This window comes from Eleginops maclovinus, chromosome 20, assembly GCF_036324505.1.
Source record: "Eleginops maclovinus isolate JMC-PN-2008 ecotype Puerto Natales chromosome 20, JC_Emac_rtc_rv5, whole genome shotgun sequence".
Taxonomy (NCBI): domain Eukaryota; kingdom Metazoa; phylum Chordata; class Actinopteri; order Perciformes; family Eleginopidae; genus Eleginops; species Eleginops maclovinus.
Window position 1 is genome coordinate 4245842 of NC_086368.1, and position 20886 is coordinate 4266727.

A 20886-nucleotide genomic window follows, 5' to 3' on the forward strand; every position below is an offset into this window, starting at 1 on the left:
ACTGAACCCCTAACTGATCCCGGGCACTGAAACCTGGCAGCCCATTCGTTTAGAAACCCGTTAAAAAATGCATGCGATTGCGTATGTTGAGTATGTCAGCCCTTCTGTGTAACGCTCATGTTTTAGTCCCGTGTGAACTTGCTCTGGATACTAACAGAGTGAAAAGTGAATTCCCCTTTGGGATTATTATAGTATGTGTTATTCTCCCACAGACGGCAGAGAGGATACCAGACATTAGGGCAGAGAGAGGCGCAGTCATACAGAGGCCTGAAACCTGCAGCGGTCCCAGAACCCTGCCACAACTAAACACAGCCCTTTCCCATGTAATGGTTTGTTCCAATGATTGACACTACTTTCAAAACTAAGTCAAACGACCCATAATGCTTTGTTACAGTGACTATAAGCCACGCTGCAAGAGTGTGTTGTAAGAGTTGGACCATGAAGCTGGCATTTTAACTGAAGGCAGTTTATAGAAAGGAAAACAAAACGTTTAAAGTGCGTGTTCTTTTCTAAAACACTCGCTTGTTCTGGGGTTCTGTCCCCCCCCCCCCAAAAAAAAGTGTTTTAATCCATGTTTCAAATTACACTCTACTTTCTGTGTGTCTTTTAAGACACACGTGTGTTTCAGTGTGAAATCCTCATTATGAACGGTCGAAGGACTCCTGAGTCGTGAAATACATTTTACAGCCCAAGCACAAGAGAAACGATTCAGATTCAACATGTTTTTTATTATTCTCATTTGTCACACTTTCAGTCCATCGTTTACAGGCAGTTGAACCCCGGCTGTAACCGCTGAGAAATGAGCCGCCACTTTAACGTCACGCTGACAGTGAGAAATGACAGAAGTGGAGGTCGGGGCGTTTAAGCCCTCTGCATCAAATTAAATACATTCAAAAACTATTAAGACTTTTTTTTTTTGGAATCAGGCAGAACATGACGTGCTTTGGTGGATATTTTGGCAGCAGTGCTTCTCTTTACGCCGGACTTTCAGTAAACACATCCAGAAACAGAGAGCATCTTCAGCTTTCTGTAAGTGCTAACAGAGGGCAGCACTAATGCACATACTTGGAAGAAGGCCGCTGTACACTTAACCGTTTAAGTTTTAATCACCTTCCACCTCGAGACAGAAGCGCTCAGATAGAAAAGCATCAGGGTGTGTTTTTTTCCATAAAGGACAGGGAATGACAAACAGAGGAAGTTTCTAACAGCCACTGTATAAATGTTTCAGAAGAGTAATGATGAGGAGGAAAGAGGAGGTCTGCAGATAGTGGCCTTTTAATGTTAAAAAAAGATGGATTTAGAGGTTTCAACACCCTTTGCCTGCTCCTGATTAGAGCTGCACATCAATGGAAACGTAATCAAAATTGTAACAGACTGATGCAATATTTAATTGCAGGAAGCACAAGGCTGAATATGTGTTCCTATATAAAGCCTCTTTAATCAAGTCCGAGCCGTTTGATCTCATAAAGCAGAACTAGGTGTTTCTAAACTTCTTGGATCCACAGTATATTAAAAAGGTGAGGAAACAAACACAACGGTCTCAAGTTGACATACGAGGTCCAAAATGTGCAGCCCCCCAAACTACACCCAGCTACACAAATACCAATCCATCCACACTTCCTCCTCCTCTCCTCCTCCAAAGGGGTAGGGCGCTCAGTAGCGGTAGTGGTCTGGCTTGAAGGGCCCCTCGGTGGGCAGACCCAGGTATTTGGCCTGTTTGTCTGTCAGCTTGGTCAGCTTCACCCCCAGTTTGTCCAGGTGGGCGGCAGCCACCTGCTCATCCAGCTGCAGAGAGAGAGAGAAATGTTGCATTATTATAGGGTGGATTTGGTTGCTCATAAACAGTTATGAGGTTCTTTTATTGGACATTAGATAATGGTGTACTGTTGTTCAACATTGTTTTCGATGCTCATGGCAATAAAGCTGCTTTGAAATAAAAAGGCCCGTTTGAGCCAGCTTTTGTTTGAGGCATAAAAGACTACAACACCCACGATGCCAGCCTCTTACAAAACAGTCATGGGCCTCCTGTGTGGAAGACGTTTGAGTCCCTAACGTTTTTTTAACAGAAGAAAGGCGAATCATTTAAGATACAAGCAGGACCTTAAAAGGCTTCTCATTCTTTAGTTAGTTTTGAACATATGGTTTTTTTTTATGTGTGGATACAACTTTATTTAGATTTCACCCACAAGCCTGTTTCTTCTATGTGTGACAGTTGGTTTTTTTGAGTGTCTTTTAGTTTTCCTGTTTTTTTACTTTAAAAACATTATGAAAAGGGCAGTTTAGTGAAATTGATGATTGTGTTTAACCAAAGTCTAAACATCAAGTCTCCTATGATAAGAAGATCTAATTAAATACTGTGTGCCATTACTGTTTGATAAAAGCTGGCCCAACTGGGTTTTGAGCTTGTGAAATTAAAAGTAAAACACAGGTTAAGTGTCTGGTAACCTTTGTGAAAACTTGCATTAACTTTACACCCTCAAATTATTGTACTACAATCTGCACTAAGACTCAAAACAACTACAAGTCTTCTCTTAACATTTACAAACTGGAATTCTTCCCGCTGGTTTACAGAGGGTGAGGTAGAGATCAGAATTCATAACAAATGTAATGGTCAATAACAATGAGCCTAAGAGTCCACAGAGGATTAAGCAGATAGGACTCAAACAAGGACGAGTCAACAGATTTGTAAGGGATCTGTTTGTGTATTAAAATACGTTCCATCCCTTCCAGCAGCAGCAGCAGGACATTAAAGTGTGTGTTGGCATAACCCCGCTCCCTAAAGCTCTACATAATGCTTTTGGGGGTAAACATTCCTCTCCAAAAGCAGCTCCCTCTTTCAGTTTCATATTTGCATCTCGTCCAAAAATGTTATTGTGAGTCCTGCCCCCGTTGAGGTTCCCTGTTCATCACATCTGGAATTTACAGCTCTCGTTTACTCAGGCTCACCTTTTGCCAAATCACTGACAGACATCCGAGCCCGCCCTCAAAACAAACAGATTTGAAGACATCGAGATCCCTCTTTTCCTTTCATCCTGAATACTCATCTTGTTTTGTCTTCTTGCATAACAAAAGAGGATTCCCCTTCAGCCTCAAACTTATCTTATCTTTCGAACCTTCCCTTTCCTTCCTGCTTGCAAACGCTGCAGGTGTGAGATCATTATCTGGGGTTGAAATTTAATGTGGATGCCGAGCCTCCACAGTACGACAGGCGCTCCAACAGGAAAATAATCCTCCTGTAGCTTTTGGCTCAGGATGTCAGTTCTTTTTATCTTGCACATCACAGATGGATTCTCTTTATTTTACAGCTATAATCGCAAAGCTGTCAAGTCTGAACACTCGGTCATCTTAAACTCACATGCATCTTCTAATTTATTTTAAGTTTGCCTGATTTTCGAACAATTGAAACTTGAATACAGGTTTGAAATTGGATCGATCCATTTCTTATAATCATTTTTTTTACATTTTAAGACCAATATATGGAATTATTGTCAAATTCACCGTCACGTTCACCGCAAGGCCGGTCTTATTTTGAAATCAGTTTTAATACGCTCCTTTTGCAGTACATGGAAAATACATGTTTTGTTAAAAGTACACTTGGATTTTTTCAAGTTAAGCAGCAAAGAGAGTTTGTAATCAAGGTATATACATGGACCAATTCCCATGCAGGTCAAGCTGCAGTACATCAAGAATGTCTACATCTCCCAAGTGATGACTTGCCTAAAATTAAAAGCATGATCAAAGTGGGGCCACTGACCTTCTTGGGCAGGAAGTAGACGCCGATGGGGTATTGGTCGGTGTGCTTCCACAGCTCGATCTGAGCCAGAACCTGCAGGAAGGCACAGGGGGTCAGACTCGCACACAAACGGTTCAATGAAGCAGGACGAAGTGACACTGTATCAAAGCTGTACATTTATATTGTGTTGGCTGGAGACTTGGGAGCATGGCTTTCACAAGGATTACAGTGTGGACATAACTACAAATCTTTTTCTTTGACCAAGTTGTTGCATTGATGTTCATTTGCACAACAACCTCATTTGTAAGTGACAATTATTACATAACCATTGCGAAACGTGAGCATCACTTGCATAAATTGCACATTTTTGTCCTATTATTAATTTGGTAGTGTGGTTATTTTCAATATTGATTCACTCCAATTCTGTTCACTATTTTTACTTAAAACTGTAACAATGACTGTTTATCACTCTGTTCTGCTGCCAGGCGTTCTTTTATTATCTCTCCTGCGGCTCTCAGTACCTGGTTGGTGAAGGAGTTGCTCATGACGAAGGACGGGTGTCCCATGGCGCAGCCCAGGTTCACCAGCCGGCCCTCAGCCAGGATGATGATGTGACGGCCGCTCTTCATCCGGTAACGATCCACCTGAGGGCGAGGAGGAGGAGACACAGAGACATGTTACTAAAGGATATAAGAATTGCAAGAGAGCAGAAGCCACACTGAAGATAAGCCTCTCATATCTAAACGTTCCTACCTGAGGCTTGATGTTGATCTTCTCTGCAGCGTTCTTGGTGAGCCAGCCCATGTCGATCTCACAGTCAAAGTGTCCGATGTTGCACACGATGGCGTCGTCCTTCATGTTCTCAAAGTGACTGAAGGGAAACACAAGATAATGAGCAATCAGCTTATTAGACTGCAGCAGTGAGCATCATTAGACACTAAGTTGTAGGACATTTTTATCATTTGGAGTTGAACTAGGTACGTACTGTCCCAGGATGATGTCCTCGCAGCCGGTGGTGGTGACGAAGATGTTTCCTTCCTTTGAGGCTTCCTCCATGGTGGTCACCTCGTAACCTAGAGAGCAACACAGGAGGAGAGGGTTTTATTTCAGCCCACTGGAGTGGTGCAGTCCTAAAAACTGGAAATCAGTCAGCATTTTAGCACCTCCTGTTCCCTTGTCTCACAGTCAACTGTTCATTGAATGCGTTTTGGTAAGCTGCCTGAAATAAGGCCTGTGTTAAACACTAGCTGAAGAAAAGTACACGTTTTGTCCTACCACATAAAATCACTCAGTAAATTTCCACTGGTGAATGTGTCAACAACAGCTTTCACTAACAAGTGGCTACATTAGAAGGCTAAACGTCAGCAAGCCAAACGTTAGCCGCCTTTAGCTTAATAACTTTGGTATGGGCATGTGCCAACAAAGTCTTTTTCGGACGCAAAATAAATATCTGTTGGGACCTCGACTCAGTGTATCGTGTCTTGGGAAAATATTGTTCTTCATTTATTTTGAAGCAAAACCCCTGTCTTTCTTTAGAATCAAAGGTTAAATTCACTATAGAATTAGTTTTACTTGTTCTTATTAAATGACTTCGGCAGATGTTTGATGCAATCTTGACAGATATGAAACCTGAGGAGAGAATTTAAATCTTATCGTCCTCAAAGGTCCAGCCAACTTTCTGTCCTTGACAGGCTGTAGCAGGCTCAAGGTTGAAAAAGGTAGAAAATATAAGAATCTATTGGCGCCAACCTTGTCAAGAAGGAAAACTGCTGTCAGGGGATTCTTGACCTCTCCCCTCGAGACATGTGAATGAGAATAACTGCTCTGGAGACCCAGGAAACTCTCCTGAGCAGACATGCCCACATGCGTTACTCTCAGCTTTCTAAAAACAGTTGCTGCGTGCTTGGCTCCCTTAACAATCCTGGAATTGCATGAATTGGGAACCACTGAGGAAAGCCGAGACCCTTGAGGATCCAGTGCGCCCAATTGTATTCATGTGTTGTTATACCCCATGGAGCCATTTTTGGAACACAACCTTGTTGTGTAAAATGAGCTGATGAGCTCAAGGGTAAATCACAGCCTCATGAAACTTTACAACCACAAAAGGAGAGGCTGGGGGCATTCAGGGGATTTAGGCTCTTCACGGTATATTGACAGCATGGCTTAGAGATTCTCCAGTGGTCCAACATTTTTCAAAACTACACAGCCACATTTTGTTATGGGTGTTCCTCAAGGTCTTAGTCTCTTATTGTGGGCATTTTGGACTATCTGTTAATCAATTCTCAAACGGCCCAGCACAACTTACTTAATTCATTACTGTTTAGCTTAAATTCAAGACTAAGCAATGGGATAAAAAGAACAGAGCTTCATCTTAAATTAATGACCCTGTTCCTAGCTTTCACATGATGTACATCACCTCTCTATGGCAAATGCTATTGAGCTTCTTATCCAACCCTAAACACTAAACTGGGTGTATTGCTAGGAGTTAACCCTTAGAAAAGGTAACAGTTAATTCTAAAAAAGGTAACGGAGGGTGTGCAATATTTAAGTATATTCCTTCTAAGACTTTAGTATACTGTATTGTTGGAGGAGCTTTGAAGTTGAGATTTTAATTGCCAATAACTTCCATTATGCAGGGGTTGTGCAAATAACAACAACAACAACTTTGAACTCTGTGTTTGCAGCATTAATCTATTGTTGATTTGGGAGGCATCCTTTACCTTCCATGGCGGCCTGCAGGGCGTTGATGGGGTCGACCTCGGTGACGATGACACGAGCTCCGAAGCCGCGCAGAGCCTGAACGCAGCCCTTACCGACGTCACCGTATCCAGCCACCACCGCCACCTTACCGGCAATCATCACATCCGTGGCTCTCTTGATGCCGTCGATCAGACTCTCCCTGCAGCCGTACAGGTTGTCAAACTTACTCTGCGGGAGGGAGGGAGAAAAATATATTGCACATCTTTCAACTGGATGTTAAGTTTAATATCAGATGGATACACCAGTTCTAATCGAGCGCCCGGTGTCACAATCTGTTTATTCTACGCTGTCCTCTAATCCAAAGTCACTAAAGCTGTATAATTACCATACGATAATACTTTGTCAGAACAACATTATTGAGCTGTAAGCATTAAATTCATTACCAATGTGCTTCACAAGAAACACAGATCGTTCAATCTCGGGGCCATTCACGTATTTATGAGAAATAAGAATGCGTCTTAAGCATTGAACAGCACAAATAATACAGTCATGTACTCATGTACTATAGTTACGTTTTATTATCATTTTTTTCATGAATTTGTATGCATTTTATAATCCTTTTAGAATTGCTGTCACTTCTGTTTTTATGTTGCCTTCAATGTGTTAAATGAATAAGACCAACGGAAAAATAAACATTCAGAAACTGTGCAACACTAGAAATAAAGTCACTTCAAATGATTGTAAAAAGAGTAGTTATCAAGATACGAGTAGTTTGAATGAATAGAAGACTGCAATCAGAAAAGTTCCCATAAACTCATTGCTTGAAATGTAGTATTTCCTAAACTTATCCTTAACGAAGATATACTCAGATGCGTAACAGTCATTAGCCATTTGTTCCATCTTCTAATTTGCACTACAGAATGCAGCTTTAGAGGATCAAAAGGTGGAGGCTGTGTACCTTTGTGACGGAGTCGTTGACGTTGATTGCAGGCATCTTCAGCTCGCCATTCTTCATCATCTTGTACAGGTTGTGTACACCAGTAGTCGTCTCCTCGGACACACCACGGATACCTACAACACAGGGTCCCAGAGTTAATGAGAAACATCTTTGGAGATACACCTATCCTGATGAACAAGTGAGGGAATCACCCTGATAGTGAGGACAGCGATTTAAGTAGAAACACGACACAGAAGAGCTAGTTAACGTTAGCAAGTGTGCAGCAGAGTCCTTGTGTCGAAATAACAGAGCAAAAGGATAACCTTTAAAGGTTGCAATGAGATGCCTTCAAGTTATATGACAAATAAACTATTTTTTTGGCTAATGTTAAGTATTAAGTTCTGTAGATGCGTTCAAATGTGTAGTAAGATTCTGAAGGAAAGGTTTTCACAGAAATATTAAATAGATGAGAATTTTAAGACCATCGTATTTACAAGAAATGTATGTTGTAGCACTCAGGATTTATAGTTTCATTTTTTAAATCATGATGTCGGTTTAGTATCTTGAATCACAGCAATGTGTTGATATTGACCATTAGTCTTTACCCCAGTGAGCAAGGTTTTTAAGTTACTTTTCTAAATATTAGTAATTATGACCCTCTGCAATCATCAGAAGATGTTTCATGTCATAAAAACGATGAAAAACTGTCTCTAACTACAGATAGTGTTATTCTGGTCTGACATCTGTAAGGTTGTCTTCAACAGTTGTGCTGGTTTAAAAAAAACTGGCTTTATTAATGCAAATGCAAATTAACAGAAAGTGTCAAAGTGTTGGTGGTGAGAATCATACCGGGGCTCAGTGTTGGCTGTAACACCTCAAGGGCAGTACATCACGTTATCACCTTGACATGCATCAGTGTGGAGGAGACTATCTTGGAGCTTTGTTTTATTTGTTATGTTTCTTTCAAATGACAAGATAAAGAACAAATGATTGCTGGTAAAGAGTAAAAACAACATTAAAGGGGTTTTTATAGAAATACTGGCTGTGAATGAAAGCTAACATTGTGTAACATGAATGCACTCTAACAGAACAGCTTGTGCCGGACCACTGGCGCCATCTAGTGTCCAAAACTCCACATTTCATTAATGCGGTTCAGAGTGGGAAATCCATTTCCAGCCTCTGAAACAAGACCGTCTATCTAATAACAATAACTCCAAAAACAACTACCAGAACGAGATGACTGGTGGTGAAAAACAGGGTTCCTACAGTCAAAATAGACTAAAATCTCTGAGACTTTTTAATGCCACCCATTATAAATTAAAATCCAGTGTCCCATCTCTTTGCATTTTAAAGATTAAACTACATATTAAAGTGACATTTTAGATGACCACAACAAACGTGCCAACGAGAGGTATAACAGCCGGACTGTATTGTGAGCAACCACTTATTTCTAGGGATAAACGAACATCATAATAACCCTGTAAACCCACCTGCGAGCAGTTTGGGGTATTTGGTGTGGACCATGTTGGTGAGGTCTCCTCCGTCGTCCAGGATCATGTTGAGGGGCTGACCGTCCTTGAAGTACAGCGTCTGCTCGATGCACCACACGTACTCCTCGTCAGTCTCTCCCTTCCACGCGTACACTGCACAAACACAGGGATAGAGTCACTCATCTCTCTCTGCAGAGCCGGGGGATAACACCCGACCTGTGGCAGCGGATCTGAAGTGCAGGTGTTGAGAATCACTCTGAGCTCAGTGAGTTCCTGAGTCTCAGTGTGGACCACCCCTGTCTGTTTCTGCCTCCCTGTGACACCTCAAGGGGCAGTACATCACTCACACACACACAACATCCGCTAATAAATATCCTTTTAAATGCAATCTGAAAGTGCCTTCCTGTAGCAGGGGTTGAGCTAGACTCCTTTACTGGTATACTGACATATACATTGGTAATAATTTGACACTTAATTACAAAAAAGGCATATCATGGGCACTCAGTTTTTAAATTACCACACAGAAAAGATTAACAGACTATGCAGTATTTTATTCATATCAAAACTTGTTTCCTCCACATTCACAGTGGAGGCCATTCATAAATGACATGATTTATTTTGCCTAAACAGGCAAATGTGAACAATGCAGTTTCACAAAAATGTCTTTTTTAATCTTCCCAAATGAACTTGTGATTGATTCCACACCAAGCTGGCTTCTGTTTCTTCAGGTTATGTTAATCTTCTCTATTGTCTTCTCTTGGCTACAACACCATGTTGCGTGATGAAGAGGAATCAGAGCTCCAGAGGGAGTGTGCATACAGTGCATTTATCTGGCAGGACACCAACTGGATTTAATATATGATCAATGGCATGAAAGAGGGGCATCACCAGTGTGTGTAGCGCGCACTGGGAACAATTGAAAATACTTGCTGGCGTTTGGGAAAAAAAATTCTTAATGGACAATCAGGCTCGGCTGGTTTAATCTCCCTTTTGGCCCCTCCTGCTGTGCTTTTATACAGTCAAAGTGCAGCTGTTCCCAACTCAACGACTGCCCTTTTGTGCAGGATTAGGTATGTTAGTGTGGAGAGAAAGGCAGCATTAGCCAGTATGGTTTGAATGTGTGTTCAAGGCAATTAAACCGTCAAATTTAGGGTGAGTGACTAATATTTGAAATCCCTTTTTAAAACGAATTAACAAAAAATATGTGTTTAGCACACCTGCTTTATTTCTACCTGTGTAACTTGCTATGCAAAGTGATTTTATTTGCAGAGGGAGCTAGAAAGTCATAATCAGGTCATTTTACAATTCTAATCAAGTATCTACAGGTGGGGGGGGGGGGTTACCTGGAACGCCAGTCTTGGCGATGGCGGCAGCGGCGTGATCCTGAGTGGAGAAGATGTTACAGCTGGACCACTGAACCTAAGGAGGCACAAGAGAAAAGCAAAGTCTCAAAAACAGATTAGACTATTGCTATAGTTGAGATTTGTATTCATTTCTCCAGATTCCATTAGTCAGGTCGTGTTCTAAGGAAAGGGCTTTTGAGGCAGTGAATTTCATGACTACAATCCAAAATCAGTTTCTTAAAGTTTTAGGAAAAATAAATACATTTTTTAGAATCCCAGCCCAAATAATCATAAAAAAACATTTAGAAATTGAAAACCAATAAATTGATTGAGGGGTAATGATAATAAGAAAATAATGTATATGTATATGATGATTGGTGGTGAGAATCACGCCGAGCCTGCAGTGTGTTCCTGAGTCTCACGGCAGACTTCCACTCTGTCTCTGCCTCCCTGTGACAACAGTTGAGCTGCAACGCCTCAAGGGGCAATAAACACAAATAACATGAATAATCAGTTAATGGTTGCTGCGATTACTGATAGTTTGCCCTCTCAATGGGATTTAGTGCTGGAATGGTCGTCATGTTTCGAAGTTATCCGTTTGGTGTTCAAAACATTGTTTTACTTTAGTGCATTTTCTAGAGGTCCACAGGTATCTAATGAGACTGACACTACACAAAAGTTTATATCTGTGACAACAGTTTAAGGCAGCAGATGTTATAAAACATTCATCTAAATTTGGACCATTGCTGTCCATTTTTGGACAGCAAGCATTTTGTTGTATCTGCCAAACATTTTCTTTAAATACAATCACACCACCTTTAAATATGCCTTCATTTTAAACTGCAATAAATATGAATTTTAACAAACATATCCTTCATTATGACAAACGGAAACAAAATCTTGAACATTTAGAATATAAAAAGACAAAATAAAGATCAGAAACTATTGTGGAAGCTCAATTTGCAACCTGCATACTCCAGCAGAGAGAGCTGAGAGCAGGTTATTCATTCTCTGTTGGTTGTCTGGTGCAGGTTCCTGCAGGATGGAACCAGTCCTGCGCTGATAAAACAACAACATGATAACAGAACAGCGGCCTTGGGGCAGTCAGTCTGGGATCCCTCTTCCCCTGTCTGAGTGAGGTTGTTCAGATAAATGGGTCGATAACTTGACCCCTTAGGAACCACTGCTGTGGTGCCCTTATCAAGGCAGAAGATGACAGGCGCAGGCAGCTAGTGCTATGAACCAGACGCTTTTTCTGCCAACTATAAACTGCCTTCTCCTTATTTCTGCATTTTCATTTGGACTTGCACTGTTGGATGAGACTGAGACTTACCATTCCATGAGACTGAGACTTACCATTCTTGCAAACAAGTACTCTGGCTTTTGTGCGTATGACAATTAATCCTTTGAATCTTCTGATCAAATGTGGCCATATTTACACTGTACGTGTTGTAGTTAGGGCTGCGCAGAGTATTGCTACAGCGTCGCTTCTTATACACAATGATGATTTTTAATGTTTAGTTTCTTGATTCCTTAATAACGTGGCCTGAACCTATTCCCTGTTTTCTTTATACGGGTACATTTTTCAAAGGATTGTCTTCACACAGGTATTGGGATAAATGTACAAATGATACATCACATGAAACAAGCCTGATAAAGACTAACTGGGACAAACAGATCTTGCAGTGAGTGTTTTGTTCCTTGAAAAATGTTTAACTGGGCTTGGAAATGTTCAACCAAAAGTTCTGAGCGGAATCAAAGTCCACATTAAAATATAAAGACGGGGCTTTGCCATGTATGGTAACAAAGGCACATGTCTTTTTAGAACACCAACTCAAGGAGTGAGTCGCTGACACCACAATCCAAACAGGATAAGCTCACCGATATATAAAAAAAAAAAGTAAACTGATTAAACCCATTTCATTTCTGTGTTCCATCTGTCAGTGCAGCTCTTTCATTTAAAATAAAGCATCTTTTGGATATTGTTTGGACTGCATTGGTGAAAAAGAATAAGTCTAGATGTGGATACATGTTGGTTCATTAATAGTTAGATTTCTGTTTGTATTTTTGAGTCAATATAAAAAGTACTTTTCCATTTAGAGTCGCAACTGTTCGAATAAACTCTTGCAAGCAAACTCTTCCTGCAGTTGTGATTAGCATCTAATATTTTCTGAGAGTCTTGAATGCTGATAAGACGCTCTCTCGAAGAATAAATATGAATAATCAGACGGTAAAAGTCACCTCAGCTCCGAGGACGGTGAGGGTCTCGATGAGCACGGCGGTCTGCAGGGTCATGTGGAGGCAGCCGGCGATGCGGGCACCCTTCAGCGGCTTAGTCTGACCGTACATCTCCCTCATCTTCATCAGGCCAGGCATCTCGTTCTCTGCGATGTCGATGGCCTTACGCCCCCAGTCGGCCAGGCTGATGTCAGCTGAGGAGAGAAGAGGACGTTAAAACACAACATACTGATACATTCTTACAAAGCCTCCTCATCCTGCACTCAAGATTACAGGGGTTTATCGTCGTATCACAAAAGCTACAGTGTAGGTGGCAACGGAAATCTCAAGTCCCATGCCCCGCCAAAAATGCAAGAAAAAAAGGCAGATCTGTCACCTCAAGCTTATTACAAACAGACTCAAGTTTATATTTACATTCTAATTAAACAAAAACCATTATATGAATGTTTGCAAAGGACACAATTTTCAAAAAGACACAACATGGAAAAGATTCATCCCAGGTCCCTTTGCATTTCTTAAATCTCTTCCTGAAAACTAATCATGAAAATTGCTCCACTACAAAAAAATAATGAAGTCTTGACCAAACCAATATATTTAAGGTTATCTGCTAAGGTTCACAAGATGCATGCTAAAGAAATATGTCATTTATGAATGTGTGAGAATATAGTATTGTCCCTGCTAACCAAGTCGCTTACTGGGAAAATCCACACAGCCGCAGCTGTCTGAGCAGTCGCTGCTCTCCTTTCAGACGGCGGCTTCTGTACATGTGCAGTTCTGTGTTACTTTAAGAGTTGTAATGGAAATGATGGTTTTAAATCGTAATCCTTATTCAATGCAACTTTAAACAAATGTTATCCTTTGAGATAACAGATCCTTTGATGTATTTATCATTTGTTTTAGTGATTCAGATGGAGTGTTTTCTTACTGCAGGAGGTTGAAGACAAACAAAATGCAAAAGGAATTTTAATTTATCATATTGAGGAATTTTCTGCAGAGTATGTATGTGTATACATACATAGTGGGCACTACAATGTATTGTTTTGATGTAACCCTATAGGCGGCTGTGTGTAAGAATTGAAGGATCTCACATTCATGTTCATTGGTTGTTGGGTTTATCATTTCTCCAGACAGCAGCTAACACAGGAAAAAAACCCTGATGACTGGCTGCAGTTATTGCCACAGATTTTACAATATGAATCACGATGGAGTAATCATTTTCGCATCATTATCACTTAAAGAAACGTTTCATATGATCATAGCGTGATTTTTTAAAAACATGATCTGTACCAAACAAAGATTTTATGGAGTCCTAAGAATACAATTTGTAGGACAGGACATTCAATTACAATGCAGCACAATGACACAAAGCATTATAAGCTAGGGCAGTCTGTGTGGTTGCACGTTTTTTATGGGGTCAATACAACTTGTATGTCTTCATGAGTCATAGACAGGTTGGCATATATTGTATTTTGGGCTTAATTTTTTAAAATCATGATATAACAGAAAGCAACAAGATTGAACAGGAAATAAAGCGCCCGGTTCTAAGCTGCAGGCTCTATAGTTTCAGAGCACAGGATGAAGGTTCTCGAGTTCAACCCACCCTCCTCCACCAGTCGCAGCCTGTGCAAACCCTTTATATATACAGTCTATGATGCAAACACACTTCTGGGGTAGCTGCACCAAACCGGCACTGGCCTGAATGACCAGCCAGAGACAGGATTAGTAACCCGAGTTGACCCCGAGGTCGAGGGGAGTGAGTAAACTAAACTTGAACTACCATCATCAGGTGTGAATCATTGTGTGGTTCTGTATAGCCGAGTAGGGCAACAAAATTGGCTGGAATTTGTGTTTGAATCCCATACTAAGCCACTTATAAACAGAACAGTGTATTTGAAGTGCAGGTATCATGGTACATGTGGCTTACTTACTGAAGTTGTCTATGTGCCCAGAGATCAAATGAAGTCAATTATTTGAAAACATTTTAAACTAATTCATTTATTCATTCATTATCCTATAAATATTGCAGAAAATCCAATTTTATCTTACCAGAGCTGCCTATAAATCTTATCACCAACTATAATGGAATAACACACTCCAGCATTGAGAGCCCTCCCCCCTCTTTAATCCTCAGAAAAGTACAAAATGTACATTTCAATGGCGATGGGACAATGCTTGTCTACAGACAAAATGTTTGAATTAAAAAGAGATGTTGCATCAATTTACACATCAGGATTCGACTAACAGTCTCTGAGAAACTAGTTGAGTCTTGACTAAATGTAGTCAATAGAGACTGTTTAGACTTTGCCCCAGGCTTATCTGTGATCAGGACATTGTGCAACTGCATCTGCTTCTAACCAGCTGCTTCACAGCAGGCCAACAAGTGTGTTGTTTGACACTCAATGAGTGCCATGTTACAACTGCTGGAGTTATTTTCATGTATAATAACTCGCATTAACTCCAACTGTACATACATTACCAGGGATTTCACCCAAAGTTAATATTAAAAGTCTGTAGTGCATTTCTTTCCTCTGCACTGTTGCCTTGAAATGTATTTCTTTGTTTGTTTGTTTTTTTCTGATTGTGTGCACTGCTTCTTCATTTCAGGAACTTAATGAACACACTGGAAAATCAAAGAAGATGTGTCGTACTCAAAGAACGGCAACTGAACAATTTTGAAACACAAAGAGTAAAAAAAAAAAAAAGTTAAACATTAATTATGAACAATTATATACAAGTGGATTTTCAAAAGAGATTCAAAGTGACATATTCGAAACAATATGCATTTTTAAATCATTTAGCTTATAAAGCTGCTACACAGTTGCACCACGTGTAGTCCCAGCTTTACTACGGCACGTAAACTGCATACAGTGCAAATCAGTCTCTGCCTGCTGCTGTCACTCATGCAGAAACGGGCGGCGGGTTGCCAGGCTTCATGGGAAGTGTAGTTTGCAAACACAGCTATGGCATTACGAAGATACCTAATAAACTACAATATCCAGAGACAGGACGTCGTTTCTGTTCACAGAAAAAAGCATGCTCGGCGGTAGTACGACGGTTTAATTTCTATTCATTCTCAGATTTAAACAAACTGAATATTGAGAGTATAGAACAATGGAAACGAACATACAAGACGCTAGAACACCAACAACAAATATGATAAACAATTCGATAAGAAAACATAAGAATTTAAACACATGGTAGCAGGTTATTTTAGTAATAACAAATGCAGGAAATAACTACAACGTAAACCCTGGAATAGCAGTTAACAGTTTTAAACATCTAATTGATTTCGTTTAACGATTATCTTTTTGGCTCAACCGGCTGCTTGACATGCACGGTACCACAAACTCCACAACAAGCTAGCTAGCTAACCGTACGTGTTACCAAACGAAACGTATGTTTAGTAGCTTTAAGTAAAAGTCAATGAAACTGACACTTACCAACTTTGTAGTTAAGTTTGTCAGACATGGTTGTTTTCTGGTGTGTTGTTTTGGGAAGGTTTAGTGCAGCCTAGCCGACGAACAGAGTCAGAGAGGGAGGGACAGACACATGACGGCTCGCTTTTTATTGTCGAGGCCACATTCAAACCGGCTAACGCGAGGGGATGGCTCGAACCCGGATCTACTCTTGCTTTCTATTGGCTGCCGAAGCTCCCGCCCCGCGTGTTGGTGATCTTATTGGATGAGGGTGTATGTAGAAAAGACAGCCAATCATAGCTCGAGTTCCAGTGTGTGGGCGGGGGGGGGGGGGGGGGGGTCTAAATGCTGGAAACGGGTATAACGTTTGTCTGTTTTAAAAAATATATATAAATGAATCTAGTCCTCATTCTAGGACTTTAAAATGTATTTCATTGAAAAATATATGTTTTCATGAAGATTTTTGGAAGTACCACAATGTTTTGTATGCCATGATGAATAAGCATGAATAAAGATATTAATGCTGAGTGTTATAGTAGCTACAGATGCAACATTAAAATCATACACTGTGTTGTACTCCTAAGTACTAATAATAGCCATTGCCTAACCTCAACTCTAACCCGGCCTTTGATCCACACTGGACCCTGTTTTAGTTTCACTGAGGGCAATAAAGGTCCTCACACATTATTTCACAACAACATTTCATCTTGACTCTTAATACTTCAATTAAACTCAATTGTTGTGGGTTTTCGGAGGCAGTGCACAGGAATATTTCCACCATTATCAGTGGATTTACACACTTAAAACTCTGCACTAAATATAGAGGAAAGTATTTGTAAGTATCCTTTCAGCAGTGGTGGAAAGTACATGTACCCAAGTATGGTACTTAAGTACAATTATGAGGCACTTGTACTTGACTAGAGTATTTTCCTTTACTGCACCTCTATTCTTTTCCCCATTTTAAAAGCCAATATTCTGTTATTTACTCATTTACTTATTATTAGGTAATACAATAAATCTACAAATAAATACACATAATATATTCAACATATTATAATTATAGTTTAAGGTATCCAGCATCAGTATACAAAGTAATTAAAATGAACTCCACCCTACCAGCTGTGATAGATAATAATGCATAAACATCCAGTATTTAAATATATATGATTCTGAAATCGGCCATAACGAATGCTCATACTTTTGGTACAAAAATATATTTGGATGTCAATACATTTGCACTGCTGCTAAAGTAAGAGCATAAATACTTTTACATTTACCAGATAAATTCTACAAATTAGTAATGCAACTTTTACTTAAGCTAAAGATCGGATTTATTCATCCACCTCTGAATTTTGAATTGAAATACTGTTATTTTGACTGAACTATAATGTGTGTTCATTCCACATTGAATATATATATATTCATTGTGGAATGAACAAAAATAACGGTTGAAATGCAATGTGTAAAGATTACTCACTGAATAGTGTTATTTGTTTATCTTAGGGCTGGGCAATAGTACAATATTACATCAATATGGTTACAGAGACTTTAGAGATGTGACATGGTTACATAACATAAGTGTCTTATTCGTGTTTCAAAGGCATCAATACAGTGAAGCGATGTCATTTACAGGAGTTACAAGTCCGTTAAAGCTGTGGCATTACTCACTTTTACCCACTGAGCCATTATACCTGCTTAACTTCTCATTATTTCTAAAAAATAATTGTGTTAATAGTTCCTGAAAGCACCCTCCAATATTGTCGCATTATTAATATACGATATTTAATTAGAAATATTGTGATATTTTATTTTGCCCTTCTTTGTATGGACAGCACCTCACTTTTTCTTCACTCAGAAAGGGAACTAGTCATTTTTCATGTTTCCTCCTCAAGCTTATATTTTAATACGTGCTCCAAACACACATAAGCATACACAAATATGCACCGTACAAGAAGAACCAGAGCTGCGTTTCAACCGTTAAGAAGAATAAATATCACCAGTAAACAAATGAAAAGAAATTGGTTAAAATGGACTTGATAATAAATTGGTTGATAACTTTATGAACTCAAAAAGGAAGGAATGAAAAACAGGGAATGGAAAAAATGACCACAAGAATTAGAAATAAAGTGTAAATCTTTGAGGAAAAATGGGGGAAATGGCTCAGATATAGAACACACAAAACAAGGACCCTCAAATTAGATGTGATGAATAATGTTTAAATGATCTGTTAAACATATGTTATGTTTCTGAATTGATGTTTATCATTCTCTTTTTTCGACTTCTCCTTTCCCCTAATTTTTATTCTATTGCAATGCTTTGTAACAACAAAGGAAGCATTAAACTGGTGTTGCTGAAAAAATTACAATAAAAAAGTCTCAAGTTCTTGTTATTGTATATTATTATATGTTAAACTGTACAGTATTTTTTTTATTATATACGCATTATAACAGGGAAGTGAAAGGTGTCAGAGTGAGTGAAACACAGGACAGGACGGGGAAGAGTTCACACAAGGTTAAAACAAACTAAACATGTAAGTAAGAGAAAAAATACAAATAAAATCAGTATATTAAGTAAAGCTGGTCGCTGTGGTGACTACGCTGAGGCAGAAATGCAGGGAAGGAAAGCAAGGGGCTATACTGAGCCCACTGGTAGAAACATTATACATGCTATATTTAGGAGCCAGTTTCAAGCAGCAGAGGGTCACCCTATATCTTTCAGGTGTTGCAGGTCAAAGGTTAAAGGATGTTTATCACCCAGAGGCTGCAGGGAGGGAACTCATATCTGTAAAACAAACGGCTGTCACCAAATAACTGTAGTTAATTATATTTAAATCACAGGAATATCAAGAAGGCAAGCAAAAACTGCCATAGACTACTAAAGTATAATAGTTAAAATAAATATCTATAATGTAAAGTATCTCACAAAAAAAAAGATGTTCAAGATCTTCTTTAGGGAGGTAAGAAAAATCCCTTCTTAAATTCTCCATTGTTTATCTGTTGACATAAAATACAGCGGGAGCAACAAATTACATGTCACAGGATAACGTATGAGGTTATACAGAAAAATGAACAGTACTCTTTTATGTACAGTTACATGAAAAAAAACATAGCTAATCAGATTACTGTTTCGTTTAAAATAAATTGGGGATTACTAGCAGGATTACAATACTATAAAAAACAAAAAAGAGCATAAAGCATCTGTTGTAAAAAGAGCAGATTTCATTTTCAAGTACTTGGAAGCTTTACTTGAGTAAAAGTACAATACTTTAGTCTTAAAAAACTACACTACAAGTAAAAGTTATTTTATTCTGTAAAAGTACAAAAGTATTGGCATCATAATGTACATAAAGTGCAAAAAAAGTACTCATTCTGCATAATGACCTAATTCAGATTCATATAAAGTATAGAAGTAATATCAGCTAAATGTACTTCAGGTATGAAAGGTAAAAGTAGTCGTCATACAGAATGGATATCTTCACAGTATTATATTATTATGGCTATTATATTATCCTGTTTTTTATCACTAACACATACATGTAGGAGCATTACTTACATACCTGCAAACTCAGAAGGGCTGAAAAAGGTGACAAACTAAACTGTTGTAGGGGGTCTGGGGGCATCACCCCCCCCCCCCCCCCCCCCCCCCCCCCCCCCAAATTTTACTTTTTTAAATGAAAATAAACATTGTGGGACCCCCATAAGAAAAAAAGGAAAAAGCAACTTTTTCAGGGAAAATGGCACCTTTTATTGACCCATAAACTTGAAAAGCACCCCCACACGAAAACCCCCCATTGAAAAATTGGAAACAAAACAATTTTTTTCCTTGTTCCTTTTTTGGGCCGGAAAAGCCTTCAATTTTTTCGCTGCTCCCTGTCCTCTTTTCGGGGCCAAAACAGGGGGTTTCCTCCACCCCTCCCCCAACACAGTATAGTAAGGGGAATTTTATGGAAACGCATGAACAGCCTTAAGACTCGGCCAATCGAAAATTTAAAAAAATTTTTTCATTATTTAAGTAAACGGCGGTAACGCCAGGTTTAAAAAACGGGGGTTTAAACACGAAAAAGCCGGGGGGGGGGGGCGACGGTACTTAGTTTTATCGTCCCGGGGCCCTTGAAGTGTCGCATTGGGCCATTTTTAATGCCCGTTTTGTTGTTCCTTTTTCAAGAGCATTTCACAATAATTTTAACCCAAAAGGGTACGGATAAAATATCCCACGGGAGTTTTTTTTATTGTTTAACCTAATTTTTTTTACCTATCATCATTCAACATGTAAAAAACGTGTAAACTATAAGTCCCATTTTCAAAATTTCACAACCATGAACCCAACGGAAAACTTTAAACCCGCCAAAATTCCAACAAATTTTTACACAAAAAATATTTTTTCGTTTTTTGATCGCGTGTTCAAAGGGGATCGCGTCTTTTGTACTAACACACGCAAAATGAATACGCATTTCCCAAAATGAAGCTTAATGTGCTTACTTAAAAAACTCACACCGTCGCCCCCGTTTGTAGATTTTGTTCGTAACTCCAAACTTTCGTCCACAAAAAAATTGATGAAACGAAACCGAAAAAATTTATCCGAACGGAACAAAGAAGATCCGTTGCACCACACTAACTACTCACAAACCACACACGGATGGTATTTTTTTCATTAAATGTTTTGTTTTCCCTCCCCCCAACTGACCACAAAGACAGCCCCCAGAATACATAACAGGACGGATCTGGGAGATTTGCCTTTTACAAAACGCATTCTGTTCCCTTGAACGAGGTGACGTAGAAGGTCTACTAGGCTAATTTTTAAAACAAATTTACGGGTTAGCAGCAACCTAACAAGCTTTTTAACTTTAAGCATTTTAAAACCTTTATTTGGGAAAAAAAATTTTACTTCACCGTTAAAATGATACAGCAACAATGTTTTTGGGCCCCGATTTCTGCACTAATTTTCCTCAAAAATTGTATCTGTAAAGTATCCCAAAAATTGTCCAAAAACCACTCGCTGACGACTGAGCACCCATCCAAGAGGGACCATG

At 39.4% G+C, this 20886-nt stretch overlaps 1 protein-coding gene across 1 annotated transcript; it reads right to left on the reverse strand.

The window, feature by feature from the left end:
- Positions 1-707: 707 nt before the first annotated feature.
- ahcy (adenosylhomocysteinase) lies at positions 708-16060 on the reverse strand. Its single transcript, XM_063910774.1, has 11 exons — positions 15882-16060; positions 12445-12635; positions 10204-10279; positions 8861-9013; positions 7392-7504; positions 6454-6661; positions 4719-4806; positions 4487-4604; positions 4255-4377; positions 3755-3826; positions 708-1785 (listed from the first exon to the last, which is right to left on the reverse strand). The coding sequence occupies exons 1-11, from the start codon at positions 15907-15909 to the stop codon at positions 1654-1656; spliced, it is 1302 nt and encodes a 433-aa protein (XP_063766844.1). The 5' UTR covers positions 15910-16060; the 3' UTR covers positions 708-1653.
- Positions 16061-20886: the final 4826 nt, after the last annotated feature.

Excerpts from the sequence above, each read along its gene's own strand:
- ahcy (XM_063910774.1), bottom strand. The coding sequence starts at position 15,909 with ATGTCTGACAAACTTAACTACAAAGTTG. Across the intron at positions 9,014-10,203 it reads CGCCAAGACTGGCGTTCCAG|TGTACGCGTGGAAGGGAGAG; the intron begins GTAACCCCCCCC and ends GTGTTTGTGCAG. Across the intron at positions 7,505-8,860 it reads ATACCCCAAACTGCTCGCAG|GTATCCGTGGTGTGTCCGAG; the intron begins GTGGGTTTACAG and ends CCTGTGTTGTAG.